This window comes from Crocuta crocuta, unplaced genomic scaffold (assembly GCF_008692635.1).
Source record: "Crocuta crocuta isolate KB4526 unplaced genomic scaffold, BGI_CrCroc_1.0 scaffold275, whole genome shotgun sequence".
Taxonomy (NCBI): domain Eukaryota; kingdom Metazoa; phylum Chordata; class Mammalia; order Carnivora; family Hyaenidae; genus Crocuta; species Crocuta crocuta.
In genome coordinates this window covers 819350-839126 of record NW_027530497.1, presented here as the reverse complement: position 1 = coordinate 839126, position 19777 = coordinate 819350, and the positions used below count along the sequence as shown (strand labels likewise).

The 19777-nt window shown below is 38.9% G+C and overlaps 1 protein-coding gene across 3 annotated transcripts in view; it reads left to right on the top strand.

Moving 5' to 3' along the window:
* Positions 1-6872: 6872 nt before the first annotated feature.
* CHMP3 (charged multivesicular body protein 3) overlaps positions 6873-19777 on the top strand; it is a 52586-nt gene continuing 39681 nt past the window's right edge. Inside the window, exon 1 of one of the 3 annotated variants that reach the window (XM_077766682.1) lies at positions 6873-7049. Coding sequence is in view for 1 of the 3 variants with exons in the window: in XM_077766679.1 (XP_077622805.1) it covers positions 7005-7049 (45 nt within the window). In the remaining 2 variants the exon portion in view is untranslated. The remainder of the gene's footprint in view (positions 7050-19777) is intronic. The other 2 variants (XM_077766679.1, XM_077766680.1) reach the window with 2 other exon arrangements.

The window sequence follows — 19777 nt, the reverse complement described above, 5'->3', positions numbered from 1 at the left end:
CCCCCCCTCCCCCCACCAACCCCTGCCTGCCCTTTCACTGAGAGTAAAGTTATCAAGGCTCTCATCTTCAGGGAGTCTTAATTTTGCTTTTTCCCAGCCTTTAAAAGCCTTGCCTCCTGGTCCTCTGCTCAATCATTAAAACCAAGCATACTATTTGATTTCATTTACGTAATTAATGTTCAAGAAGAGATAAAACTAATCTATGGAGATACAAGTCAGAATAATGATTCTTTTTGGTGGGTATTGACTGAAAACAGGCATGATAGAAACTTCTAGGATTTTAGAAATATTTTAAATATTGATACACATAGTAGTTTCACATGTATATACATAGGTAAAAATTCATCAGATCATACACTTAAGACCTGTGCACTTTACCATCTGTAAGCTATATTGTTTTTGATTTTTTAAATTTTATTTATTTATTTATTTATTTTTGAGAGAGGACACAAATGGGTGAGGGGCAGAGAGAGAGAGAGAGGGAGAGAGGGAGAGAATCCCACAAGGGGCAGAGAGGGAGAGAGAAGCAGGGTTCACCTGAAGCAAGGCTCATGCTCACCCAGTGTGGGACTTGAGCTCACCTAATGCGGGGCTGGAACTCACAAACTGTTAAGATCATGAGCTGAGCTGAAGTTGGATGCTTAACCAACTGAGCCACCCAGGAATTCCTGTGTTTTGTTTTTCTTTTCTAATGTTTGTTTATTTTTAAGAGAGAGAGGGAGACAGAGAGAGGGGACAAATGGGGGAGGAGCAGGGAGAGAGAGGGAGACACAGAATCTTAAGCAGGCTCCAGGCTCTGAGCTGTCACCACAGAGTCCAACGTGGGGTTCAAACCCATGAACTATGGGATCATAATCCGAGCTGAAGGCAGACACATAACTGACTGAGCCACCGGCACCCTTCACCCTTGGTTTTTGTTTTGTTTTGTTTTGTTTTTAAACACTGAAACAAGGTGCTAAATTTCTGTTATTGGAGGAAATTACTAATGTCTGTCTCTTTTTTTTTTTTTTAGATCAACCATGCACATAAGATAGTTCTGGTTATTTTTATTTTTATTTTTTTATTTTTATTTATTTATTTTTTTAATGTTTTATTTATTTCTAGGAGAGAGAGAGACAGCGCGAGCAGGGGAGGGTCAGAGAGAGAGGGAGACACAGAATCTGAAGCAGGCTCCAGGCTCTGAGCTGGCAGTCAGCACAGAGCCGGACACGGGGCTCGAACCCACGAACCGCGAGATCATGACCTAAGCGAAAGTCGGACGCTTAACCGACTAAGCCACCCAGGCGCCCCTATTTTTATTTTTTTTATCAAGACTCTCTATGTGTTTGTAATGAGTTTTCCAGAATATCCAGTCTAACATCAGATTGAATGTGTGAGTCACATGCTATTCTTCCAATTCTGATATTCTGATACAATTTTTGGCAATTTTAGTAAAGTATTGCTTAAATATTCCAGCTGGATTTTTCTTTAATTTTGAGCTTTGTCTCTGTTATGCTATGAGGAAATAAGAAAAGGCATGTGAATTTCCCATATATTTTTTTTATCAAGACTCTATGGTGCTTTGGTAATGGTGGAAATGGTGCTTTGGAGGGCAATAAGCAGTGACTGCAGTGGTTACCGTGATTCTGCAGGGAAAGTGTATCCTCCAAACTGAAGTCAGACCTCAGATATTTACTTGAAACCGTCCCTACTTTAGGACCGTTCATGGAGGATAGCAGTTTGTTTATTTTGAAAGGATTCACCTAACCAGTCTCCTTCTACCCTCAAAAATAGAAGCAGACTACTTTCTACTTTCACCTTCTTTCTTCTCAAAAGTCGGGGTGGGGGCTTGTGTATAAATGAGAACTGTAGGTTAAATTGTACCCTTTCAAAAGATATGTTGAAGTCCCAACCCCCAGTACCTCAGAATGTGATCTTATTTGGAAATAGGGTCATTGTAGATATAATTAGTTAGGACAATGTGGTGGTAGATTAGGATGGACCCTTAATGTGACTGTGACTGATGTGCTTATGAGAAAAGGAAGAGTGACGTAGAGGGAACATTGCTATTGACTGAAGTGTGTTCACCCCAAAATGTGTATGTTGAAGCCCTTCCCCCCCCAAAACGTGTTGGTATTTGGAGATGGAGCCTTTGGGAGATCATTAGGTTTAGATGAGATTATGAGGGTGGGGACTTCAGGATGGGATTAGTACCCTAATAAAAGGAGACACCAGAGTTTGCTGTGCCTACCATGGAGGACACAGCAAGAAGTCCAAACCAGGAAGAGGGCTCTCTTTAGCACCTGACCATTCTGGCACCTATCTCAGACTTCCAGCCTCCAGAACAGTGAGAAAATAAATTTCTGTTGTTTAAGCCACCCAACTTATGGCATTTTGTTATAGCAGCACAAACTGACTAATAAACACCACTAATGACAGAGGCGGAGATTGGAGTAATGCAGCTGCAAGCCAATGCCAATGATCGGCAGCTCTAGTAGAGCCTGGGAAAGGGAAAGGAAGGATTCCATCCAGAGTCTCAGAGGAAGCATAGTCCTACTGACACCTAGATTTTGGATTTTGATTCTCCAAAACAGTGGGAGAATATATTTCTGTTGTTTTAAATCGCTTGGTTTGTTGTACTTTGTTATAGCAGCCCTAGGGAACTGGTACCCCTAGGGTATTCGTAAGGTTGGTGGAGGAATGCTGGAAACTCAAGGTTTTCCTTTGCCTTCTCTCAAGCCATAGGTGGTGGCTAGAGCTCTTGAGACATGAAGATTCATCAGAAATTCAGATAAACCTATCCTCAAATTATTGTATAAGTCATGGGAAGAAATTCAATTTTCCAAAAGTCAGTTTATATCTAACATTTTCAGAGTCTATCTGTTGTATAAACCAAGGTGTATCTTGGTTTTATTAGACCAAAATTCCTGCTAGGAATTGGTGATTTTCTTGCCCAAAGCATTTCATTTAATAATCTACCTGTGAATGGAGAACTGTTGTGAGCCACGCTGCTCCTTAAGATGAGAAACATTACAGAAATGAGCAAGAACAGACTGGAGAATGGAGGCAAAACAGTCCTTTGTATTTTTCATTTCAAATTCAGGGAAATATTTAAAGCACCAGGCATTGCAGTATCTTTCAAGTCAAGGATATGCATCTACTGATAATAGTTTTCAGGATCAGGAGACTTCACATAAAACCTTTGAAATTGTGTGTGAATAAACATCTTTGTGAACATATGGCAAGGGAGTGTGATCCTGTTAAACACTTGCTGTGTTTGGCAGGAGTGAAGAGCTAGAATGCCTGCTCACTTAGTTCTTCCCACCCCCTCAGATGTGTCGTAGCAGGTGGGAGGATCTGAAATGTGTTTCCTGAGGTCCACATATGAAGGACAGACTACAGCCACAGCCACAGTTTTGTCCAATGCTGACACAATATCAGGACATAGAGTGTATGTTGCTCTGAAGGTGGAGCCCGGTTTGTGTGGAAGATGCACAGTGACCTTTTAGTCACTGAGGAACAACTGCATCAATGTGTATATAGGGCTCGGTCTGGAGCTATGGGCTCTTTATTTTAGATAGATGCCACATGCCCAATCAAACCTTTCTCCACACTCCCTTTGACCTCTCAGCCCTTGATAACCAATTGTCAAACAAGTGCAGCTTTAGGAACTGAAGTGCAGATGGTCCCAAGCCTACACCCAGAAACTGGAAAGGCTCTTAGGCACATGCTGTTTCTTTTGTACTGGGTACTCCTCATATCTCTGCTGGTTCACTCTGCAAGGCTCACTTATGTATAATCCGTTCAGGGAAGATTCACTGATCACCATGTTATTCCTACGGCCAGAATTTTGTACATTTGTAGTAACTCACTTCATTTTATGGATCACCATTGTTTAATACCTGTCCTTCTCACCAGATTGTATTAAGTTCATTTTTTTCACTATGGTTTCCCTAGAGCCTATAGAATGCCTGACCCATAGTAGGTATTTGATACATACTGTTGACTAATTGGAAGTTCAGTGTCCTCCTCTTTGAAAAATTGCTGCCTTATGGTTCATTCAAAAAGAAAAAAAAAAAAAGGAAAAGATGAGGAGAGATATGGTGAAGGAAACTTTAAAAACATTTCCATAGATTTCTCATTTTCAAAGGTTTCCTTCACATTAAAACAAGGAGGGAAGGAAAAAAGGAAAACAATAAAATGGAAAATGGGCAAAGGATACAAAGAAGTAATTCACAGAAGAAATTAAAATATCTGATAAAAAACCAAAAGGATGCTCATGTAGGTTAGCAATCATAGAAATGAAAATTAAGAACAATATTTTATACCATCAGATTGGTAAAATTGCAAAATATTGATAATATTCATTGTTAGCAAGGATTTAGGGAAGACGCTCTCATATGCTGTTGGTAGTTCAAAACTGTGCAACCTGTGTAGAGAACATTGGTAGTATTTTACAATTTAAACTGTTTCTATGTTTATTACTTAATAAGGAAAAATTAGAAACCACTTAATCTCATACAAAAGAGAGATGGTTAAATAAATTTTAGTCCATTTCCACCATAGAATCCCTCGACTATAAAATTTTTTTTATCAACACAGATGAATTTTTAATAAGGTAATTTTAGGGCTTAGCTTAGAAATCAATTTTTTCATATCTTCAAATAACAATATTCATTCATAAAACTATTTGGTTGATATTGAAGAGACAGAGATGACTAAAACGTATTTTCTGCCTTTAGTTTTATTAGAGTCTGGTGGAATGGTTTAAAAACTGCCCTGTGCTTCAGGGGTGGAATAAAGTTTGATCTAAATTTCATTTTCAAAATATATTTTAACTATTAAAACATCTGTAACTTAAAATTCTTATTTTAANAAACTTCAGTACATTGAGACCACCACTTGCTAATGTCTACTGTCAGGTGAACTATTCTTTTTTTTAATGTTTTAAATACTTTTCTTTTTAAAATTAATTAATTATTTAATTTACATCCAAGTTAGCATATAGTACAATAATGATTTTGGGAGTACATAGGAGAGATTCATCCCCTATGTATAACACCCAGTCCTTAGCTATAAATATTAATATCAATGACGATCTATGTAAAAATTTTTTAAAAGGAGATTGCAAAACAATATGAGTAATATGATCCGAACTAAGCAAAAAATGTGAAAGCATATTCTCTGAAGGAAAAGATCTCAAGTAATTCATACTATCTATAATTATAGTAATTTAATTATAAGGTTATTTGGGATCTTTTCCCCTGAAGAAGTAAAAATGGGATTTTAGTTTTGTTATTTTTCATTTATTTTTAATTGACATATTTATTTTTTTATAGTTTATTTTCAAGTTGGTTTCCATAGAACACCCAGTGCTCATCCCAACAAGTGCCCTCCTCCATGCCCATCACCCATTTTTTCCTCTTCCTCACCGTCATCAACCCTCAGTTTGTTCTCAGTATTTAAGGGCCTTCTACGGTTTGCCTCCCTCCATCTCCTTAACTATGGGATTTTAGTTTTTACAATGAATCTGTGGTATTTTTAAAAGAACTTTATTGAGGTGTGATTGACATAAATTGCACATAAATTACCCATTTGTTTTGACATTGTATACATCTGTGAAACCATTGCCACAATCAAGAGAATAGCCATCACCTCCAAGAGCTTCTTTATGTGTTTCTGATCCCTCCTTCCTGCCTCTTTCCTAACAACCCAATGAGCCACTTCCTGTCACTACAGATTAGTTCACATTTTTTAGAATGCTATATAAATGTACTCATATAGTATATACTTTTCTTTTTTCCTGGCTTCTTTCAGCATAATTATTTTGAGATTCATATTGTTGCATATATCAATAGTTTGTTCATTTTTATTGCTGAGTAGCAATCCATTCCATTGTATGGATCTATCGCAATTGATCTATCCATTCATCTTTTGATGGACATTTGGATATTCCGTTCTTGGCTATTACCAATAAAGGTGCCATGAACACTCATTTACAAGTCTTTGTAAAGACATTTCCTTTTTCTCCTCTTGGGGTATCCAGCTAGCAGTGGAATTGTGTAAGATAGGTGTATGTTTAGCATTTTAACAAATTATTAAAACGTTTTCAAAGTGGTTGTACCATTCACCACCAGAAATGGGAGTGTGGGGTTGTGGCACTAAATGAATGGCTCTCCACCAGGATTTGAGGTAATGACAGCAACCATCAGCTCACTGTGTAGGTTCAGTCAGATTGCTGGGCTAAAATGCCTCTAGTCCTTTTTAATCACAGATGCTTTTGAGAGTCTGATTAAGGTAATACTCCATGCGGAGTATAAGACGACGGACACACAAATACCAGGTAGGAATCATCCACGTTGGAAATAACGATGGCCCGAACAAACGCTGTGACACTTTGGGCGGAAAGGAGAGGGCTGGAGTTCAAACACATGGAAAAGTTACTATTATTGGTACTCGGTAAAGGGGGTAGAGAAGATGATGCCCAGGTTAGAGTGATTAGGTGATGTTGGCGACAACAGAGGGGAGGAATAGGTTTAGCGGGAGCAAGAAGGGGTCGTTTCTGTCTTGCCGCAAGTTGACCTGCCTAGGGGACTCCGGAGTGATGCCGTTGGGAAAAGTGGTTGTAAATGTACCTCGTCTAGGTGGAGATAGATTTCCGGTGCCACAACATACAGGCTTAAGAGAAGTATCAGGAGCAGCTGTAATCACCACATGTAGTTAATAAGTTCGTATCTTCCGAAGGAATCCCTTCCACACCCCACGAAAACACGCCGAACTCGTCACTACCAGCTACAAATCCCCTCCCAGAACGGGCGCAATTGCAACAATCTCTCCGACGAAACTGCGCCTGAACCAATTCTGCGCATGCGCCGCACGCATGCGCCCCACCTTCTTTGTGGCCACTTTTTACCCTGGGAGTCTGGGCTCCTTTCCTCTCGCCCGCCCCGCCCAGGCGGCTGTCCGTGACCTGCCTGGGCGCGGGGAACGGAAAGCCAGAAGGGGCAAGACGAGTTCAATTCGCCATGGGCCTGTTTGGGAAAACCCAGGAGAAGCCGCCCAAAGAACTGGTAAGGGCTACGGCGGCGGCAGAAAAGTCGGGGGATTTGCGTGGGGCGTAGTCGAGTTGGTAAGCGACTGGCCACTCTCCCTTGCAGCTGCCCAGGTGCCGCTCGGCCCCCATTTCCGGGGCCTTCCACTCCACAGAGGGGCCAGAGCAAGAGTCTCTAAGGAGGCGGCTGTGGCTAAAGATAGCTGCTACCTCAGCACCCCACAAGGTAGCCTGGGGCTGGATAAAGAATTTCTCAGCTCCGGCACTGGGCGCGGAGGTAGCAAGGCGGTCCTGGCCTCTGGAAACCCCTTCCCCTGCCCGTGTTGGTACATCCAGCCCGCAACTTTTCCCTACCGACGCCCCGCCCCTAATGCTCGCCTCCGGCCGTCGGCGGCCCTGTCCCGGTCCTTCGGGATCCCAGCCACCGCTGCGCGGAAGAGGAGGCACCTGCCGGCCCTTCCACCGCTCCCGCCGCGTTGAATGGGAGGCTCTGTTTCCTCCTTCCCTGCCCTACAGCATTGTGTTGACTGAAGACATACATGAATTGTAGTAGGCCCCCGACTCTTGGGAATGGTACCGAGGATAACTCGACCTGGCTTCGAATTCTGGGTCTGCCTGTCAACTGAAGTGATGTCGGTGTAATGCGTAGCGGTTAAGAGTGTCCTGCAGAGTCGGTCTTCTTAAGTTTGAACCCTGGTTTTCCACAGACCAAGCATTTAGGGAAAGTTCATTTCTCTGTGCCTTAGTCTTGTCTATTAACTAGGAATGATAATATTTTCACTTCAGAGTCCTGGAAGATGAAAGGCTGTAAAGTTTTGGCTAGTAGTGCTAGTTAGGGTCAAGTTTGTTTTCTTTTTAGTTTATTTATTAAGTGGGGAAGAGGCAGGGAGAAAGGGAGAGAGAATCCCAAGCAGGCTCTGCACTGTCCTCACAGAGCTGGACTTGGGCTCCATCCCATGAACCATGAGATCATGACCTGAGCCGAAATCAGGAGTTGGTCACTTACTGACTGAGCCACCCAGGCACCCTTGGGTTAATTCCTTACATATTTTACAACTTTGACACTCAAATGGAGACCGGGTTAAGCATCACCTGGGAGGTTTTTAGAAATCGGGAGCCTACCCAAGGCCTGTTTAATCATAATTTGAATTCTAACAAGTTCACCAGGGATTTAAGTGTGAACATTAACGTTTGAGAAGCATTGTTTTACAACATCCAGTACAGATTTATCAGTAATGGAAACAAACAAACCCTGAAATCCTTTACTTAGTAAATGATCTCACCTGTTCAGCTTTTGTGGGCAAGTTTATAGAAAAAATTTTTTAAGTTTATTTTTGAGAGAAAGTATGAGTGGGGGCAGAGGCAGAGAAGGAGACACAGAATCTGAAGCAGACTCCAGGCTCCCACCTGTCAGCAGAGAGCCTATTCTGGGGGTTGAACTCATGAACCGTGAGATCATGACCTGAGCTGAAACAAAGAGCTAGACACTCAGCCAGCTAAGTCACCCAGGTGTCCCTGCTGGACGTTTTTAAAAACCAATGTCCTACGTCATGAAGTTGCTGACACATAATGTCTGTGTTAATGTTGGTTATATTTGTTAGTCATAGGTTCTACAACAGTGCATACTCTATAAATATTAGTTTCTTTAGGCAACTTACTCAACTTTCTGTAAAATAAAAATTGTGGCACTTAAATGAGGTAAGAGGGTGTAACATTACATACTCTTGTGTGTATAAGCTGTAGAGCATTATAAAGATGCATGTTTTGTCACATGTATGTATTCAAAGATGCTTGTTATTATGAAAGTATATTTTTGATGTTAGAGAAAAATTATTTCCTTCGGTCTTTGCCATTCATAAGATAAGATTCTGGGAAAACAGTTGCATACTATTTAAACTGATGTCTTGTACATGTGTTGCTTGTTTAATACTTAGAATATTTTTAAATGGTAACTATAATTGCTAAGAACATGATGTCAGTATACTCTTCCAGTAGGGTAACCTACCTAGGAAAGTCAATTCACACTAGAAAATTTTAGGGCTAATGCATGAGATTGGTTTTCAAATCAGTGGAGTATCATAAAGATGAAATAAAGAGGGTGGCTAGGTGGCTCAGTCAGTTAAGCGTCGGACTTTGGCTCAGGTCACGATTTCACAGTTCATGAGTTCGAGCTCTGCATCTGGCTCCTGTGGTGACAGCTCAGAGCCTGGAGCCTGCTTCAGCTTCTGTGTGTGTGTGTGTGTCTCTGTCTCTGCTCCTCCCCTGCTCACACTGCGTCTCTCTCTCTCTCTCAAAAATTAACTTAAGAAAAAAATTTGTTAAATAAAGCAAAAAGATGAAATAAACAGCCAAGGAATATATCATCTAGCAAGTAAGATTGGCATTTCAACAAGTCTGGATTGGGTACTGTACAGACATTAGAGGAGTTCCGAGGTTGGAGTGATCACCCTTAGGCTGGGGTGATCAGAAATGATTTGGCCCTTTACTATCATGTTTTCAACCCATCTCCTGCTAGACTGGCTATATTGTGAATTGGTTCTTAACTAGTTAGTAGGATTTTTAGTATTAGATTATTTATTTAACTGGTGCAAGAGATACCCTGCCCACGGTTTTCTTCAAGTTCTTCTTCAAAGTACTTCAAGCTAACATTTGAATTCTAATTATATCTTGTTCTAATTTGTCAGTGTTTCTGTTTGCTTTAGGTTCAGCTTCTACTGAGTTCTCTGTGTAACTTGTGATTTATGACCAAGGAAAATGTTTTCTCACCTGCCCCAGTTATTCAGTGTTGAGTTTGTAATTCCAAAAAGTGCCAATGAAGCAGGAATGAGAACTACTTTTTTTTTTCTCTATGGAGCTGCTGACATACAAATAAAGTGTTGGGAGTCATATATGAATAAGAAGACAGTTAATAGGCATTTTAGTTTTAGTTTGGCATTTTTTAAGAGCGAGAAGAAGAAAAATGGTCAGCTTTATAAAAGAAGTAAAGGAAATTAAAGCAAAAGATAGTGTTGGCAGAGAGAGAAGAAGAGAGAGAATTGACAAAATGCCGAAGTCTCAGCGGGGCAACTCTTGAGTTAGGATAAATTTATAGTATGTCTTCCACTGGGGGCTGGAAGATGAGGGTGTGTGGGTCCTCATCCCAGCAGAAGATAAATGGGCCAGGTGCAGCTGTGTCACATCATCATGATTGTCATTTAGGCCATGGTCACAAGTCTGGCAAGTAAAATATATTAAGGGTGGTGTTCACACAGTTCTGGTATAGTATGCAGTACAGAGTGTGTGCTGAATAAATGTTGAGTATGAATGAATAATAAGTAAATAAATAATGGTTGGAATAAGATCACGGTTTCAAGTCAAATAGTCCTAAGATGAATGGTGTTTACTCCAGGGAACATTTTAGCTGTTTAAGGGGCCTTACAGAGTAAAGTCGTCACCCTCAGGCATCTCAGATGCTTTCATGGAGGCATTTTAGTGGTGAAATTTGTTCTGTCTTAAAGTGGCCAAGTGGAGAGTAGATTGGGCCTGCTAAGGATGAAGGAGGTGTATAATTTATTTAGAAACTTGTGATTGCGTTGTGTTGGGAATCAAGAGGGCATGCGGTTGTGCTGGAAGGAGATTCTTCTCTTGTACTTGAGGTTCTGCTGGAAAATTACGCTGTCCTTATTAGGGATTTTGCCAATTTAGCCTTTGGGTAGAGTAGTTACAATCATGGCAGCAGAATTCCTAAATCATATGACCAACTTACATCCTTGGACTGAGTCACGTCTCATGGTTGTGGGTTGGGGAAATGGAGGAAAAGAGAAAGCTTCATTTACTTAGTTCATACAACAAACATTTTTTGAAATATTTCAGTGTGCATTGGGCTGGACACAAGGTTTTCAAAAATAAGACACTAGATGACAACATCAAAGAATACCAGGGTTCCTAGGGCAGACTGGCATGTGAACAGATTCTTATATTTTAGGGTAAATAAGGGCAGTGAAATATGTATATACAAGATCTGTGATGTCACAGTGGAAGGAGTGATTACGGTTCAAGTGAGGAAGAAGACCTGGTCATGGAGGATATATGAGTCTTGTCACAAGACACATTAATCATGTGGATGATTCGGTACAGATTTAGGAAAGAGGGAGTCCCAAGCAAACTGCATATGCAAGATGTAGAAGTGTCGAACATAGGTTGGAGGAACCAGAAAAAACTCAAGAGTTGTTAGAGGAGGAAATACTGTGAAATCTGAGTGGGATGCAGGGGGAGTGATGTCAGGGTCAGATATAAAATTGGAGGAGTAGGTAGAGGGCAGATTAGCAAAGGCTTGTGTGTCATGCCTACTAAAGACGGGGAGCTTTCAGAATAGTGGTTTGGAGCAAGAATTGGAGGGAAGAGATGTAGGTTTGGAGGCCAGTTAGTGGTCCAGGTGGGAGATAATGCAAGTCTTAACTAAGTGGAAATACAGAGATAGAGAGTATAAGGTGAATTTTAGAAATATTTAGGGTATGTGTTCAGAATTTATTGACCTACTGATGTGGAATAAGAGTGCAGAACTGATTCTTGGCTTTCTGTTTAACCTCACCTCCAGTCAAACCCATCAGTCCCTTCCTTCAGTGTGGTATCATGAACTGAAATTGAGAGAATTAAGGAAAAGATCAGGTTTGATGAGGTAGTAATAGTGGAGAAGAAGGAACCACAGAGTTCAGTTTTGGACAGAATTCAGTAAATAAGGGAAGCTACTAGAGAAAAGGTTATCCTAGGAGAATACTTTTCTACTTTGTTCCCTCAACAAAAATGTAAGCTACCTGAGAGCAAGGATCAGATTTTTCTTTATCATTCACTGGGTCAGTATAGTGTTGAACTCCCTTAGCAAGAGTAAGGTGCCTATCAAATATATGCTTGATGAACAAAAGTAGAGATGGTGAGAGAACAGCTACACATTTGAAGTATAGCTTACTTGTCCCTCTTCTGTATATCCATCTGACAGTGATCACAATAGGCATATTTTAACCTAAGGTCAGTTATATTTGTTCCTTTTGGTAAATTTCTACTTTTGTTTATGTTTTAAATCTTGAAGGATACACAAAACCCCAGTTTACAGAGGTACAATTTATTTAGGGAATAATTTTATAATAAATTTATAATTTTTTAGGGAAAGGTGCTAGGTAGCTGAGGGTCAAAAGTGGGAAGGTAACTTAGTTTTCACTATATATCTGTTTTAGTCTGCTCAGGCTGCTGTAACAAAATACTGTAGACTAGGTAGTTTATACATAACCGAAATTTATTTCTCACAGTTTGGAGGCTGGGACGTCTACGATCAGTGCACCCATAGATTCAGTTTCTGGTGAGGACCTATTCCTAGGTATAGATGGCTATCTTTTCACTATGTCCTCACATGACAGAAGGGGGAATCAAGTTTTCTGGGGTCTCTTTTGTAAGGTCATTAAACTCATTCATGAGGGCTCTGCACTCATGACCAAGGCACCACATCCAAATACTGTCACATTGGGGATTATGTTTAAAATACAAATTTGGCAAGGTGGCACAAACATGTAGACACACAAACTGTCTATAGCAATGTGATTAGTATACTCCAGCCTGAGTTTTGGAATCAGCCATTTCTCCAAGGAACACATATTCTATCTATGCAGTTGAATTCAGCATAGATAGGTGCTCAATAATTTATTAAGCATCTATTTTGTGCCAGATGTTGTGCATGGGCCAAGTGAATAAATAAAGATCTTTGACCTTCTGGAGTGGACAGTCTTTTAGTAATTATAAATACAGCGCGGTTTACAAAAGTAAGGAGGTATAGCATTGTGTGTAATTATGCTGCAAGGGGTTTAACCTGTCCTTGGGATCAGGCAAGCCCTCCTCAAAGTAACCTTAAAGCCGAGACTTGAACAAGTTCAGAAAACATGTTCTGTAACTATTTTCCTGATTATTGCTAACATATGGGGAAAGGAATACTTTCTGGTAGTCATGAGAAATTGTTCTATCAATTCTATCAGTTGCCACCTTCTACATAGGTACTGAATTGTTCTAATTTATGTCTCAGTGCTTCTAATTATCGAAGTACTTTGATAAATATAAACATAAGGTATAACTTGTCATTTTAAGATGTTAATAAATGGATATTGAGCTTAGCATTATCCTGAAGATATGAAGTGAGGTCTCTTAAAAACTAGTTTGCTTTAGTTAATTATAGGAAAAAATTCCCTGCACATGCTTACAGTATCCATCTCTTCTTAGATAATAGCTACTTTTTTTTTTTTTTTACAAGAGCCAAAACATGTCAATCTTTATGTCACATCCAGTCCTGGTTCTAATTCTTGCTTTATCTCTTCAGAATGCTCTTTCTTGCCTTTTAAATGCCTTGTAACTTTATGTTGAAAACTGGTCATGATACATGAGGTATTAGGAACAGAGGTGAATTGGGGCGCCTGGGTGGCTTAGTCGGTTAAGCGTCCGACTTTTGCTTAGGTCATGATCTCGCGGTTCGTGGGTTCGAGCCCCGCGTCGGGCTCTGTGCTGACTGCCAGCTCAGAGCCTGGAGCCTATTTCAGAGTCTGTATCTCCCTCTTTCTCTGACCCTCCCCTGCTCATGCTGTCTTTCTCTCTCTCTCCTAGAAAGAAATAAAAATATTAAAAAAAAAAAAAAAGGAACAGAGGTGAAGTGGTCCTCAGCATGAGGTTTTATGTTAATTAGGCTAGGAGTTTGGCTTTGTTAATGTTTGCTGTAGCTATAGGTGCCATAGGCTAAAGTTATTCTAGTGTTCCTGTTTTTATCTCCTTGTTATCTTGGGCATCCAATAAAACTCTTTAGATAGATAGATAAAACTTTCCTTGCATCTCTTTTAACTCTAATTCATTGTTACATTGGAGCCCTGTTGGTGTGATAGTAAGATGTGGGGGACTGGAGCATTCTATAATCTTATTAAGTCTGTGTTTTAGTGACCTATGTCCCTGGACTATGACATTTGCAAATAATTTCTTAATTTCTTGCCCACTGCTGGTGACAAAAGAAGACTAAAAAGGAGCAGTCTGGTAAATGCCCTTCCCCAAAGTCGAACAAGGCTCTCGTAAGGTTTCTTTTATTGCAGAATAGGCCTTTGTTATGGAAAACAGTCTGTGCGTATTTCAGAGTGGTTACTTTCCCCCCTCCCTATGTCAGAAACACAGGGGGATCTTTCTTGCCTTTTCACCATGAGAAGCTTCTGGGGGTTTCTGGAGGTAAAACCCTTGAAATTGTGGTGTCACCTAGGAGTTTCATTCTCATGATACTCTGTAACCATCCTGCAGCAAAATTACCACTAGTCAAAATTACCACTTAAATGTTCCTTCCAGTGTTCCAGGTGAGCATGTCTCTGTGATTCTCAGTGTTCACCTCTTCTCTCCACATTTGCCCTGTAGTTTGGTTAGTAGTTTGCCTTGATTTTCTGATGAGTCCAAGAAAAATTTTTTCTTTTTTTCTGGTCATAGGACAAGAGTGATGACTTCTGAGCTCTTTATATGTCAGAGCTGAATCTGAAATTTTTCTTCACTTTTAAATGATATTTTTCACCTGTATAGAATTTGGGATTGAAATAATTTTTTCTTTCAGCATTTTAAAGACGCTCTATTGTCTTATGATTTGCATAGTTTCTTTTGAGAAGTCTGATGTAATTCTTATTTTTGGTCCTTTGTAATTAATGTGTATTTTTTTTCTCCATAGCTGGTTTTAAGATTTTACCTCTGATTTTCAGCATTTTTAATATAATGTGTTTAGGTGTGTGTTGTAGTGTTACATTCTGTTTTTTTTGTTTTTGGTGTCTCTGTGGCTTTGGATTCTCTAAGCTTCTTAGATTTGTGGTTTGATACTTTTCATTATTTTTGAAAACTTTTCAGCCATTCTCTCCTTAAGTACTTTGTTTTCTCTCTCATCGCCTGCTGGAATACCAATTATACATCGGTTAGACCATTTGTTATATCACTTAGTTCCTGAATACCTGGTCTTATTTTATTATGTTTTTTAGTTTGGTAACTTTTATTGACTTCAGGTTTGTTCATTCTTTCCTCAGCTGTGTTTGATGAGCCAGTGAAGACATTCTTTGTCTATATTTCAAGATTTTTCTACCATTTTTAATTGAGACTGAAAGTGGATATGTGAGCTCCCATTGTGCCTGTGGCTCCTGAGGCTTTGTGTTCTCCAGTAACCCATTCTTGGACTTCATCAATTTATTAAAAATTTTAACCAAATTTTCCTTAATTGCCCCTAAGTTGCCTGCCATCCCATGCTGTGTCACAGCTAATTTAGTGTTCATTGTTCCCTCTCTTCTTGGAAGTGAGTTTGTTTATATTTCCTGTTACTGTGTTACTTTGTGACCTATTTTTGACAGGTTCAGGAAAAGTTACTTTGTAGTTCAAAATACTGTCTTCCTGTCTTATTCAGTCTTCCCAGCTTTCTGTATCTCAGCAGAGATGGAACTCTCAAGTTCTCTTTGAAAAGTTCCCCCATTAAATTAGACCCATTTCTTAAGTGCCTTTGTTTACATTTTATTTTTTCAACAAGTGTGTATTATACCCTTCTCTATTTTGCAGCCATTTGCACATTTTTCTTTCGTGGTATTATTTTCCTGTTGCTACTCTAAATATGCTACATATTCCTTACAGTATGACTTATGATATTGAAGCCTTTTTAAGAGATGAATATGTATTTTTGCTGTCAGAAAACTTGTGACCTTATTTTGCTCTGGTTTGGAAGTAAGTGTAGGTAATTCACTAGTTACTATTTTTCCCTGTAATGAGGACATATTGACTTTAGTCTTCAGTTATCATTTGCCATATATTTTTCTTTTATTTTAGAAGATGCTGATTAAATGTCAGTTTTGAAACTGAAACTGTCCCACTCTCCTGCTTGTGCACTCTCAAATAAAAAAATAAAAGGATTTAAAAATATTTCTTCCAAACAAAGACAATTTAAAGCACTTATAAACTGGGTTTTTAAAAAATTCATAAAATAATCTTACATTTAAATTTTTTAATTGAAATGTAGTTGACATAGAGTATTAAATTAATTTCAGGTATACAACATAAAGATTCAGCAATCATCTACATCATGAATATCCATAATAAATGTATTACAGTATTATTCCCTAAGTTCTCTGTGTTGAGCTTTTCATTTCCATGATTTATTTTATAACCAGAACTGTGTACCTCTTAATCCCCTTCACCTATTTTGCCCCTCCCTCCACTCCTCTCTCATTTGTCAACCACCAGTACTCTGTATTTATGAGTCTGTTTCTATCTTTTTTTTTGTTGTTTGTCTTTTTTTAAGATTCTGCATAGAAATGAAATCTTGTGATATTTGTTTTTCTTTGGCTTATTTTATTTAGCAGAATACCCTTTAGGTCCATCCATGTTGTCACAAATGGAAGATTCCATTCCTCTTTACAGCTGAGTGACATTCCATTTGTGTATTTGTGCCCCACCTTAATCCATTTATCTACAGATGGACACTTAGGTTGCTTCCATATTTTCACTGTTGTAAAGAGTGCTGTATGAACGTGGGGTGTATATATCTTTCTGAGTTAGGGTTTTTGTTTACTTTGTATAAATATCCAAAAGTAGAACTACTGGATCTTATGGTAGCTCTATTTTTAATTGTTTGAGGAACCTCCGTACTGTTTTCCAGAGGGGTTGTACCAATTTACATTCCCACCAGAATGCATGAGAACTTCCTTTTCTCCACATTCTCACCAACACTTATTTCTTGTCTTTTTGATGTTAGCTGTTCTGACTAGCGTGAGGTGATAGCTTCCGTGGTTTTTGATTTGTGTTTCCCTAATTATTAGTAATGTTGAGTATCTTTTCACGTGTCTGTTGGCCGTCTCTATATCTTTTTGGAAAACTGTCTATTTGGGTCATCTGCCCATTTGTTAATGAGATTGATTTTTTGGTGTTGAGTTATGGGAGTTCCTTATTTATTTTGAATATTAACCCCTTATTGGATATATTTGCAAATATTTTCTTCTTCCATTAGTTGCCTTTCTGTCTTATTGATGGTTTCCTTCATTGTGCAAAAGCTTTTTAGTTCAATATAGTTCTAATTGTTTATTTTTGCTTGTTTTCCTTGCCTGAGAAAAATATTGCGATAGTTGATGTCCAAGAGATTACTGCCTAAAATTTTCTTTTAAGAGTTTTATGGCTTCAGGTCTCACATTTAGGTCTTTAAATCATTTTGGGTTTATTTTTGTGTATGGTGTAAAGAAGTGGTCTGGCTTTATTCTTTGGCATGTAGCTATCTGTTTTCCCCGACACCATTTATTGAAGAGGCTGTCTTTTCTCCATTGTGTTTTCTTTCTCCTTTGTCATAGATTAACTGATGATCTATGCATGGGTTTATTTTTGGTCTCTCACTTTTGTTCTTCTGATTAATGTGTCGATTTTTCTACCAAAAACATGTGTTTTTTGTGTTGTTTTCCTACTATAGCTTTGTGGTATATCTTGAAATCTGGGATTATGATCCCTCCAGCTTTCTTCTTTCTCAAGTTTGCTTTGGCTATTCAGGGTCTTCTGTGATTGCATACAAATTTTAGTATCGTTGTTCTAGTTCTATGAAAAATGCTGTTGGTATTTCTATAGGGATGGCATTGACTCTGTAGATTCCTTTGGGTAGTATGGACATTTTAACCGTATTCAGAACCCGATATTTTTCACAATTCTTTTTTATCTTTTGTTTTTAAAAAAATTCTTGAAATAGGTTATATTTGTACATAATAAAAAATTCAAAAGGCAGCAAATTGTTCAGTTTCCATCCTTGAAACAACAGCCTAATTTCTTCTGGATTCTCCCATTGGTATTCTGTAATGTGTGAACATATAAATATTTCTATCCCCCCCATTTTTCATCTCTATTTTCTTCCCCTTCTCTTTTTTTCCTTTTCTTTTCTCCTTTCTTCTCTCCCTCTCTTTACCCTTCTTTCTCTCTTTAACATATATTATGTCATACTGTAAATGTCCTTTACTTTCTTACTTTCATTTATATTTTGAGAATTAATTGCACAGGTAGTCCTTATTGCATTGCCTTTTTCTGTTTAATTAGAACATAATGTCCATTCATGGAAATTCTCTAATATGTTTAACTAATAGAACTAGTGCTCTATTGATATACACTTAGGTATTTCTAGTCTTTTGCTACTATAAACAACGTAATAATGCCTTTTTACAAAAGTCATTTTACCATTGCCATCTATTGTATTAGATCTGAGTACTCAACCCTTAAGGAATATGAGCAGTTAAACACATAATGAGAAACTTTGAAACAACCAGTTGGGTTTTTTAATGTTTTGTTTATTTCTGAGAGAGAGAGAGACCGTGAGCAGGGGAGAGTCAGAGAGAGAGGGAGACACAGAATCCAGAGCAGCCTTCAGGCTCTGAGCTAGCTGTCAGCACAGAGCCCAACGTGGTGCTTGAACCCACAAACCGTGAGATTATGACCTGAGCCGAAGTTGGATGATTAACCGACTGAGCCACCCAGGCGCCCGTGAAACAACTGGTTTTTAATGACTTGTTTTTAAGCTTCTGGATTTATTTAAGCAATGGATAAGCTTCAGTTAAACTGTTAAATAGCTGTGGTAATAAGGTGATAACTTCTTTTCTTTTTGAATTAGAATTTTCTCTGGGACGCTTGAGTGGCTCGGTCAGTTAAGTGTCTGACTTTGGTTCAGGTCATGATCTAGGGGTTCGTGGGTTCGAGCCCCCTGTTGGGCTCTGTGCTGACAGCTCAGAACCTAGAGCCTGCTTCAGATTCTGTCTCTCTCTCTCTCTTTGCTCCTTCCCCGCTCACACACGGTCTCTCTCTCTTTCTCTCTTAAAAGTAAATAAACATTAAAAAAAAAAAAGAATTTTCTCAATACTGGGCATGTAAACAAAATATGGAAATAAATTGGTTGCTAAGGTTGGTACAGCATTGTAACAGCTAATTTAAAGTTTTATCTTTCATCAAGACAGGCTATTCTCATTTATTTACTTTATAGTAGTACAGAATTTTAATGTGATCCTACACGATAAGTGTGTATTGGCACAGTACGTCTTATATTTGTGAAGTTCTGTGTTAGATTTATTTGAAAGATCCTGCTCTAAAAGCAAGCTTAAAAATCACTGCACTGGTTCATTCTGCCTCACCTTAAGGCTTAAATGTGAATTGTGAAACTTACCCTAGGTATGGTTCCTGGAATTCTAGTAACTGCTACAGGTTGGTACCCTTCATGGGTGCATTGCTTCCACTTGATTGGCTGTCCTCAGGGATTAACAGTTGAAAACAGAAATAATAGGAGCTAATCAATATTTTGACCCATGAGAATAAAAATTTAAAACTTATGTTTAGCTTTATAATAAACTGGATTAGCAGTAACTTGCTGCCTTACAGAATTTATTGCTATAATATAATAGACCATAAATGTTTTTATCAACTTGAATCAAATAGCTTTACCCATCAGTGTTGCCAGTTCAGACAAACATTATTTAACCACATTTATTTTTGTACTCCATCCCCTTAGTCTGTAGAGAAGGACACTGTTTTGCCTAGGTCCCTTACTGGCTTTTGTTTTCACGGAGTAAAGTGCTACAGCCCCTTTCTCCTCCTTGCTCCCTGCCGCCCCCACCCCCCACCCCATCCACCTTAGCAGATAGTCACATGGTTCCCTTGCAGACTTTTTGAGGTCTCTGCTCAAAAGTTACCTTAGCAGTTGAGCTTTCTTCCATCACCCTATAAAAAATA